The 10,947-nt window shown below is 32.6% G+C and overlaps 1 protein-coding gene across 1 annotated transcript; it reads left to right on the top strand.

The window, feature by feature from the left end:
• Positions 1 to 270: 270 nt before the first annotated feature.
• LOC106753891 (protein DETOXIFICATION 21-like) lies at positions 271 to 4,884 on the top strand. Its single transcript, XM_014635757.2, has 8 exons — positions 271 to 574; positions 661 to 1,202; positions 1,812 to 1,898; positions 3,637 to 3,693; positions 3,775 to 4,013; positions 4,152 to 4,270; positions 4,420 to 4,506; positions 4,607 to 4,884. Exons 1-8 carry the CDS (start codon positions 317 to 319, stop codon positions 4,682 to 4,684), a joined length of 1,467 nt encoding a protein of 488 aa, XP_014491243.1. The 5' UTR covers positions 271 to 316; the 3' UTR covers positions 4,685 to 4,884.
• Positions 4,885 to 10,947: the final 6,063 nt, after the last annotated feature.

Genomic DNA, 10,947 nt, shown 5'->3' with positions numbered 1-10,947 from the left:
GTAGAGTGATGTGTGCATTCACTTGTGTATACTGAATTAGTTTTATTTCTAATTGTGTGAAACTTTCAATAAAAGAAGTGAATTTTAAACTTAATTTAATTTCATAGAACTGATTTTTAAAGTGAAGTTTCATCCATTTATTAATTATAAATTAGTCTTGAAACTTTTTGCATTAATTTGATACGATTGCTTTTTAATGTTAGTTGATCATGCATGAGAATGGTTTTGTCGAAGTGACGTGAAGAGTTTGTATAAATAAAAGGAAAAGTTGAAGGCTATGTATACCTAGCATAGGCTCTTGAACGAAAGCAAGGAAATGGAGGGAGATGAAGAGAAAAGGTTGTTGATGAAAGAGCAAAGATCAGAAGAGGAGGAATCATCATCAGTGGTGAAGAGGGTGTGGAATGAGAGCAAGTTGATGTGGATAGTGGCAGCACCAGCCATATTCACTAGGTTCTCCACCTTCGGTATCAATGTTATAAGCCAGGGTTTTGTTGGTCATATTGGTGCACGAGAACTCGCTGCTTTTGCTCTTGTTTATACTGTTCTTATACGTTTTGCGAATGGTATTCTGGTATGTTTATAAATTATAATCACTCTGTTGATTTTGAATATGAGTGTTGATCTCAAATGTTAACTTGTTTATTTGTATCTGTTAAGTTGGGAATGGCGAGTGCATTGTCAACACTTTGTGGACAGGCATACGGGGCAAAAGAATTTGAAATCATGGGAGTGTATCTTCAGAGATCATGGATAGTGTTATTGTCAACTGCAATCTCTCTTCTTCCCTTGTTCTTCTTCACAGCTCCAATTTTGAGCCTCCTAGGCCAAGATCACAACATAGCACAACTTGCGCAAACCATTTCTCTTTTCTCAATTCCTGTCTTATTTGCTTTTGTTTTCTCCTTCACCACCCAAATGTTTCTCCAATCTCAAAGCAAGAATGTCATTATAGCATTCTTGGCAGCTATGTCAATAGCTATTCATCTGTTACTGTCTTGGCTATTCACAATACAATTTCAATTTGGAATTGCTGGCGCAATGATTTCAACAAGTTTGGCATTTTGGGTCACTAATATTGGCCAACTAATATTTATTACCGCTGGCTGGTGCTCTGATACATGGAAAGGCTTCTCATTTTTAGCATTTAAAGATCTTTGGCCTGTTGTCAAGCTTTCCCTTTCATCTGGGGTCATGTTATGGTCAGCTTTCTTCTTTATGATTTAATGGGTTAAGCTCTTTAGAAATACTAAATAAATTAACTTTTCGTTATTGACCATGACATCTTACCAACCTTTTTATAACAAATTATTCTTTATTATTTTATTGGTCTATATATTTAAAATAGACTAACAATAAACTTTATAAAATTATTATCAAAAAAATTGTTAAAAAATATTTTTCTTTAGGTTTTGTTCACTTGATTTGAGATAGAGTAATTGAGAAGATTTGATGATAAATTTTTTCGTTATTTATTTGAATATGTTTAGAGGTAAGCGACAATGGATTTGGAAGTAAATATTTTTAATCTGTCATATAAATTAAATCTTACATTAATTCTTACAAATTTTACTTCCAAATCTACTCTCACTTACCTTCAAATCTATTCAAATAAACAACAAAACAAATTATTTTCAAATTCTCTCAATTACTCTTCTCCAAATCCACTCAAGTGAACAAGACCTTAAATATTTGTTGAAAACATAGTTTTGGTTGTCTACATTTCAGCTACACCATTTATCCTCAAATTAAATAATCTTAAAACAATTTATATGCCTTCCTAACATGTGAAGGTGTGGTTTGCTTTACAGTCTTGAGCTGTGGTACAGCACAATATTGGTTCTTCTAACGGGCAATTTGACAAATGCAGAGGTCCAAATTGATGCTCTATCTATATGGTAAATATACTCATCAAATAGGGAATGAGATTTACGTTATTTCGTGAGTTTGTATCAACTTTAAGTAGTAATACAGGATTATTTAAAAAAATAGAAATTCAAATGTCAGAATAAAAATGAAAATGAGAAAGTTTACCATTGTATAAAAAAGAAGAGTCATACATTTATTTTCTTAAGGTGATGCGTTAGATGGTGTCGATCTTTTCTTTTAAGTTAGATTTATACCTTATTAGGGTTTTGTGTCTTAGAATACATTTCTTTCGAAAAACTTATAAGTGTTTCATATGGTAGAAAAAAAAAATTATAGTTTAAGAATTTTATTATACAATAATAGTTTTTTATTATCCAATAAAAAATAGGTAATTTCAAATAGAAATTAGTATAATAATTTATTTTGTAAAGATTTGAAAAATAAAAATTAATGTATATTTGCTTCTAATATATTATTTTTAAAGAATACTATTCTTAAAGAATATATAAATATTAGTTTTTATAAAAACTATTCAAAATAATTTTTTAATTGTAATCATATTTTAGATATATAATTTTATTATTTTAAAAAGTATATAATTTTATTATTTTAAAAAGTTAAAAATATAATATATGTTGGCTTTGTTTAAGCTTAAAAATATGTAATTTTAAAAGAAAAAATAAATTATTCAAAGTAAACCATTTTTTATAAGTTTAGAACTTACTTTGGATACAACTATAAAAACACATTTTCTTTTAATTATTTTGTTATTTTAAAGTTGTTATGAATTTATTTTGATAAACTTTTTAAAAAATATATATAAATAAGTTTTCAACTTATTTTTAGTTTTGACATTTAAAATATAATAAATGTGTTTCAGTTTAAACAGAAATAATGGCTTCTTTTCAAAAAAATTGTTCATAAAAAAATAAAATAAGATATTTTTTTTATAAAAAAGTGTTAATATAATATAAAGATTTTTGTATATCAAAATTGATTAAAAATACACACAATTTTAATTATAAAATTAAAAAAAATAGAAAACTATTAATACAATTACATAATTTAATTCAGGAATGCATGATTTTAATGAATATGATTAAATTATTACATTAATTCGACTAATATGTTACCTTAATGAGAAATTTTTTAAATATTAAAAATAAAATAGTTAATATGTTGAAAGAAAGGCCATATTAGACAACATTTTTTTGACAACATTTGAACATTGATTACGTGTCAATCTGTGATTAGTAAAAAATCACTCCACAATCAATAATAAAAATCATAAACATTATTGTGGAGTGATTTTTTATCCATCATAGATTGACACGTAATCAATGTTCAAATGTTGTCAAAAAAAATGTTGTCTAAATATCATTATCCTTTATCTATATATTTGATCGTATAGGCGATTTTAATAAAAGATTGTTTTGGTCATGTAAACCTTTTGAATATCAACCCATGTTAATTAAAGTCAAATCCTATAATATTAGCAAATTTGGCAAGTTTACGTGAGTTTGAATATCCCATTAAGTGTCTATGTGCCACGTTAAATATAAATAAGAAAGTTGCACTAAGGAAGAAAAACTCATAGTTTTAAAGAAAACTGTAAATTTCTTATATATATGGATTGGATTCATATTTTTATGAGTTCTTTCATAACAGTTCATATATTGCATCCACCTTTGATATTTGGCTGGGTTGGCCTAATGCACAAAGATCTTTTCTCCTTCATTTCTTAAGATTAATTTTGATTTTTTACAGCCTCAATATTAGCGGATGGGAATTGATGATATCACTTGGTTTCATGGCTGCTGCAAGGTAATGTTCGAATCAAACACTCTGCATTCTTCTGTCGTTTGTTTACCATGAAATATTAACTTCATCTTTCGTCATTTGCAGTGTTCGAGTGGGAAACGAGCTTGGAAGAGGAAGCTCGAAAGCTGCAAAATTCTCCATACTGGTGTCAGTGCTTACATCCTTAGCCATTGGATTCGTTCTCTTCTTATTCTTCTTATTTTTAAGGGAAAAACTTGCCTACGTATTTACCTCAAATAAAGAGGTGGCCGATGCTGTTGGGGACTTGTCACCTTTGTTGGCAATCTCCATTCTTCTCAACAGTGTTCAACCTGTACTCTCAGGTACTTTTTTGGTATAACATTTTGTTTAACACTGGAGTTCTCATATGATAAAATATAAAAAATTGAATACTGAAATGTGGACAGAAAAACACAATTTATACAAAATGTTCATGTTGAAGTATGAAATGATTTCAACAGGTGTTGCAGTTGGAGCAGGCTGGCAAAGCATTGTAGCATATGTGAACGTAGGGTGTTATTATGTCATAGGTATTCCTGTAGGAATGGTGCTTGGTCATGTTCTTCGTTTGGAAGTAAAGGTACGTATTGTTGTTGTAAGTTTCACTTCGATTAGAGATAAAACGAAATTATAATATATAACTAGAATTCAAACTTTTCACTTTTTAATATGATATAAGAGTTTATTTTAATGATATTTCTTTCTTGATGTTTATTTCATCTTTCGTAGGGTATTTGGATGGGAATGTTGTTTGGAACATTTATTCAAACTATAGTGCTAACTATAATCACCTACAAAACTAATTGGGATGAGCAGGTATTTGATTCATTGAATCTTAATGATTCTTAATTCTAGATTTTCTCCTAATAGCTTATACTTATACAAATGATGGATGGATAATAATGTCACTGCACAGGTAATTAAAGCTCGTAATCGAGTTAGCAAATGGTCGAAGGTGAATGCTGATCATGAAAGAATTACATCAAACAGTTAGTAGTGTGATAACTATTCGTTACTTTTACAAGTAATTAAATATATGGTAAACTGGTTAGGGTTATATAACTAATAATGATGGTTAAATCCAAAATTAGTGGATCCAACCTTGGATTCAGTTTTGTAATACTGTTTTTGTTGGCTGTGTGAGAAAGGCGCAGATGATGTATATTCGTAAATGCAAATTTTTCTACGATAGGATCCTTGCATTTCATTGAATACTGTTGTCTATGACTACTTACTTCTTTTCTCCATAGAATTTGTATTCTTTCACTAACATGATATCATATAAGCCAATCCTTCTCAAATTGTAAAGCCTTTTTTATTTTGTCTCTTTTGGCAATTGTTCAGACATTCTTTAAACAAGTTTAAAATAAACAACACAGATCCATACAAAGAAGAATTTGTTTATCATTATTATTATTATTGTTATTTATTTTTATTTTCATTATTATTATATTTACACTTAATTAAGTTTCAAATTTTGATAAACATAAATTACATTTCTATTACTTTTTGTGATTTCTGAAATACTAAAAAATTTGACATTCTTTTCACTACAAAAAAATATTGATATTCTACAGAGTTTTTTTATTTTTTTAATTTGCAAGAGTTTTTATTCTCTGTAAATTAATTTTTTTAACTTCTGTAGTTAGAGTCATCACAACCCATTTGCAGAGGTTTAATGTGATCCTTGATATCAGATTTATATCGTAAAGGTTTTTTTTTGTATGAAATGTTTTAATCTCTTTTATTAGTGATTATTATTTTGTAGTTTTTTTTAACCTCTTTTTGTTTTCAACTATTTTATTTAGAAATTATCCCTATTTTTTCCATCTTTTTTTTGGGTTAGTATCCTATTTAGTTTGACAATTAGAGAGGTTTTAACTTTATTTGTTTATATTATTTAGTTTGTGATTGTTAAATATAGTGAAAATAATATATGAGATTTTTCTCACTTATGTTGAATATACACGTAAGGAGTTCACATGCAAATACATACTCAAATACCATATGGTCATTACCGGTCAATCATACACATAGAGATCACACAATTATCATATATCAAATACCTAATAAAATTTCTAGAATTATAGATACTAAAGACAACCATTGAATAACCCAATCAAAAGCTAAAAAACAAGTTTAGATTTACATACCTTAGTTGTTCCTTCCTTACTGAAATTGTCTTCACCCACTCGCTTCCTAATGTGGTCTTTCTCTCTTCTCGCTACACCTCACATTCTTCCTCTCAATATCCAGTCTATTTCCACTCAACAAAAGATGTTTGTATGTGGTTTCACTCCTCTTACCTCTTAATCCTTAAATACTCACATTCGCACATCACTTCATTAGTGCAAAAAAAACATACAATGTTGAATATTTTTTGCCTTTCACATCAAATTCGAGAACAACGTCATATCAAGAGACGTTAAATTGACGTCAAATTTTGTCAGTATACGACGTTACTTTAATGTAGAATTTTGTCAATATACGACGTTAATCAATTTTTTTTAATTAATTGTGATTCTTTTTTACAACTCTACGAGACCTGAAAAGCAGAAAAACAACAAATTTCAGTTTTTGGTATTTTATAAAGCATGAACTATGAACCGTAATATAGGATCAACAATAAAGAACAATAACAAACAACAAACAAGTTCAACAATAAGTTCTTCAAAATGAAAACGAAAACGAAACTAACCTTCAAAAGGTGGGTTCATAAAAATAAAGTGTTGTCACCAGTGAGAAAGAAAAGAAAATGCGCCTATGAAGGACAATAACACAAAAATAATTGGTGAAAACAAATGAAAACCATACCTAAAGTAGTTAATTAACATGCATTTGTATCAAATGAAAGAAAGATTACTTGTGATGGTCGCCAAACTTCGTTCAAGAAAAGTTTGAGTAGAGAAGAGGGTCTTGCGTGCTAAGATAAAGTGAATGAATTTTCAATCTTCTGCTCAAATTTTTATTGAATTCACTAACCTTTTGACATCTAATGTCGGGACATTCGACGTTTTATATCCTTTTACGTCGAATTACAATTCTAAATGACGTTTAATAATTACATTTATTTACAAAAATGCCACCAGTCATTTTTAAAGTTGGCTATTGAGTGATTAGATGCTAAATGCATTATACGCTGTTTTTACATTAATGCTTCCACTCGAAACCTCGTGATCCTCTCACCTAGGATTCTCATGCGTCTCCTAATGGCCATTCTCCCCTTTGGTTACCTTTTCTTCATTAAAACTACCCTTGACCAACCTCAATTTATCTTGCTCTCGATATCTAGGGTTTAATTAAGGAAACACTAGTGGAAAATATATATTTGGCTTAATAGCACTAATGGTCCCTATTTTGGTTACAAGAATTCGTTTTGCTCCCCATTTTTTTTTTGTTCAATTTAGTCCTAAAGAATGAAAATTGTGTTCAATTTGGTCCTTTTTACAAATGTCGTTTAAATCGTTAACGGCAGACACTCCAACAATGCCCAACAGTGTTGATGTGGCATTTAACTGCCCAACTGGAGTCTGTAGAGGCACACTGAGGTGGATTTTTAATTTTGAAATTCCAATTGGAGATATTAGGGATTTCATTTTTGAAAATTAATTTAAGGGTTCTGGGTTCTGAGAAGTAAACTTCTTGCGTGCTCTGGGAAGATTGGGAAGAAGAACATCAGTGACATCCACTTCCAATTCGAAGCATTGATCTTTGGCAGTCAGGTTTGTGTTTCTAATCTCGTAACTAAGGTGGGTGTTGTGACATTCCTGTGTAAACTTGGTTGCACACATGAAAATATGAGTGTTACATTTTTTCGAAACTTAGATTTTCTTGAGAAATTGTGCGAACTGTTTAAGGCGAACTGTTTAGGGCATTATTGTCTAACATATTATAATGGGTTGTGTGTCGTTGATTGTTGATTGTTGGTTTATTGTTTATTGTTTCCCATAGGGTTTACCACTTATTTTAGCGTAAAAAGTAGTTACTTTTTCCATTTCCATAGTGGTCCTATGCCCAAAAAGTTCATTTTGTAGGCTTGCGTTTGGAATGTCTGAGGAGAGATTTAATGTTGTGGTCCACCATGGTGGGGCCCTGGTTACGAATATACCTTTTCGATATGTTGGTAGGGAAGTCACTTATTGGAGTGTGGACCAAGACAAATGGAGTTACTTTGAAGTGGTAGATTCCATTAAGGAGTTGGGTTATATTAATGTGTCTGAGTTATTTTATTGCATTGACCATATTTTGTATAAGTTGTTCGATGACAAAGATGCAATGAACATGGTAGGCATTGCCAAGATTTTAGGGGAAGTTAACTTGTTTGTGGTGAACTCTGTGGATGAGGAGCCAGACATTATTGTTGAAAGTGAATTAAATGAACCAGTTCATTTGTTGTGTCTTGGAAGTATAGAAAGTGGGAATGAAGAAAAGGATGTGCAGGGGGTGGAGGATGAAGTTGTTGTGCAGGTGGAGGATGAAGTTGTTGTGGGGGTGGAGGATGAAGTGGTTGTGCAGGGGGCGGAGGAGGAGGAAGTGGCTNTGCAGGTGGAGGGATTGGTTGAAGAGAACGTTGGGGTGGAGGAGGAAGTGGCTGTGCAGGTGGAGGGATTGGTTGAAGAGAACGTTGGGGTGGAGGAGGAAGTGGCTGTGCAGGTGGAGGGATGGTTGAACAGAATGTTGGGGTGGAGGAGGAGGAAGTTGTTATTGAAAAAGACGGGAAAGTGGATGAAGAAGAAGTGGATGAAGGGGTGGTGCATGGTGAAGTTCGTCATGGAGTAGTTGATGAAGAAGAAGTGGATGAAGGACTAGTTGATGTTGATGTTAATATTGATGAAGGGGTAGTTGATAATGAAGTACAAGGGTCTGTGTCAGTAGAATATAGTGAGAATGAAAGCAACAGTGATTCATTCACAGATGACAGTGGACATATATAGACAAACCCAAAGGACAGGGGGTTGTCTGATGATGACTGGGAATCAGAAGCATTGGACAGTCTAGAAGAAAGTGGAAGTGAGGATGGTGTTGATGAAAGGCAAAGTTGTGGTCCATTTGGGACGTATGTGAAGCAAAAAAATATGGTAGAATACAAGTGGGAAGTGGGAACAAAGTTCAATGATAAGAATGAGTTTATGGAGGCTGTTAGAAGTTATGTCGTGTGATCAGTGCATATTTATGCCCACATTTATGCTTTAAAATTCAAATTTTGATGAGATATTTGTGCTTAAATGGTTTATTTAAAGTGAATCTGTATGAAGTTGAATTGTTGGGTTTTGGAATTAAAGAGGCGATAAAAGGTGATTTTAATTGCATGAATTATTCTTGGATGTTCTAATATTTACTTGCGCAGCTAGAATTATATGCTTTATTGGTCCAAATTGCAATTCAAGGCCCAAAATCAGAATTATGGAAAAGAAAATTGGTTTATTTAATAAAAGGGGCTGAATGCACCTTTATTTTTACAATATACATTCCTAATTCTAAAACAGGCCCAAGAGCACCAAGTCCAGACACTAGATCGTTTCTGCTGCACCCCTTAAGTTTCCTATTCCTAACCCTCCTACCACTAATTAAACCAAACTCCCTCAAATGTTGCCACATGTCGCCAATCCACCGTACACAGATTCAGCTAGTGACTTGTTGCCACATCACCACTCTTGCTACGTCATCACCATCTCCAACAGAAATCCTAATTACCAAATCCAACCTTCCACACCTTCCCTAGCCGTCGTCCAACCTTCCGTGAGCAAGCAACAGTTTCACCGTCGCTAACAGCGCAATCTCCATGCGCGACCACCGCACCAACCACCATGCGCCGTCGCCGATGGAGCAGGGAACACCACGCATCTCGCATCTCCATCGTTCTCGTAGCGCCTTCGTCTTCGCGGAAAGTCCAGAATCGTGTCGCCGTTAAGCTTCGAGCGTCATCTCCTTCGAATCGCAACCACGCTACAACATCCATGGCCGTTTTCCTTCATCAACCTTCCTCCATTTTCGCAACCTGCATCAAACCCAGATCTACAAGCATAATTCCGAATCGCACTGCCTAAATCACCATCGCCAGACGCGCAGCTTCTCCGCCACCTGCAACCACAATCAAACCTGCAACCCAGTAAAACCACAGCACACAAAACAAACTCAGAAACAGAATCGCCATTGCAACCGCCATGGCAACTTCGACATTCTCGAGCCTCCATGTTTCCAGCAAGAACGATGGTGCAGGGAGTCTACCTCCAATTCCAATTCACAGAGACGGCGCAGAATTCTTTCTTGCGGTTCTTTCCTCAGTGGCGCAATTGCAGGAGCAGAGGGCAAGTTTTTTTCCCCAATTGCATAACCCTAATTGGGTGAGAAAGAGGGTTGCCACGTGGCAGGACCTGATTGGGTGCGTGATCTTGAGTCAAAGCTGTCAATGCTGTTTGAATCTGGTCAAGACTGGTCAACTAAGGGACTCTTTTGCAATTTTGAAGAATTCTGAAGGACTAAAGTGCAGATAGAGAAAATTTACGGACATTTGTGCAATTTTGGAAAGTTAGAAAAACTAAAAGATAAATTTCAGTTGTTGAATTAATTTAATTTAGGAATATCAACAGAAAATATTTTCCAAATAATGTTATAATTATCTAAATCTTTTAGTTATTTGGAATATATAAGATAAAAGATTCTATCAACTGAATATTCAGAGTCCAAGCCCAATCAAGCCCTATATAAAGAGACTTAGGGGACTTCATTCAATTACCATTCACTACTTCTCTCTCTTTTATTTCATCATGTATTCTACTCCATTCATGGAGAGCTAAGCATCTAGGGCTATTATGCTGTAATTTCATTATGGATTTTGAGGTGAAGTGAATTAATGCAATTGTTTCTTTTGATTATTGATTTAAGTTGTTCTCTTTCTATGTCTTTCATCTCTCTATCATATTAAAAGCAAAGATTTTTGCATCAAAATGTGTTTGAATCTACATGCATATTAATTATATGAGTTCTAGGGTTTCTAGGTTTAATTGAGAATCTACTTTGATTNAATTTAGGAACTTTCATATGATTAAATGGTTTTTACTATCAATTGAGAATGTACTTTGGTTGGTAGTAATAATTTCAACTATAATCAATTGAGAATTTACTTTGATTGGTTAGCTTTTAATTTGGTTAGGAGATTTAAGAATAGACATGATTAAACACAATAAAATTGATTGAGAATGTACTTTGGTTGAATTTATTGTAAATAATCTAGAAAGGTCTTGCATTTGATTAGAA

The sequence above is a fragment of the Vigna radiata genome, unplaced genomic scaffold, assembly GCF_000741045.1.
Source record: "Vigna radiata var. radiata cultivar VC1973A unplaced genomic scaffold, Vradiata_ver6 scaffold_7, whole genome shotgun sequence".
Taxonomy (NCBI): Eukaryota; Viridiplantae; Streptophyta; class Magnoliopsida; order Fabales; family Fabaceae; genus Vigna; species Vigna radiata.
Note: the sequence above shows the minus strand (reverse complement) of the source record. Positions and strands in the feature narration are given on the sequence as shown.

What these genes read in the sequence shown, in the direction of transcription:
- LOC106753891 (XM_014635757.2), top strand. Translation starts at nt 317, where the DNA reads ATGGAGGGAGATGAAGAGAAAAGGTTGTTGATGAAAGAGCAAAGATCA. An exon ending in GTTTTGCGAATGGTATTCTG is followed by an intron (nt 575 to 660) that starts GTATGTTTATAA and finishes GTATCTGTTAAG; the next exon opens with TTGGGAATGGCGAGTGCATT. An exon ending in AAACTAATTGGGATGAGCAG is followed by an intron (nt 4,507 to 4,606) that starts GTATTTGATTCA and finishes GTCACTGCACAG; the next exon opens with GTAATTAAAGCTCGTAATCG.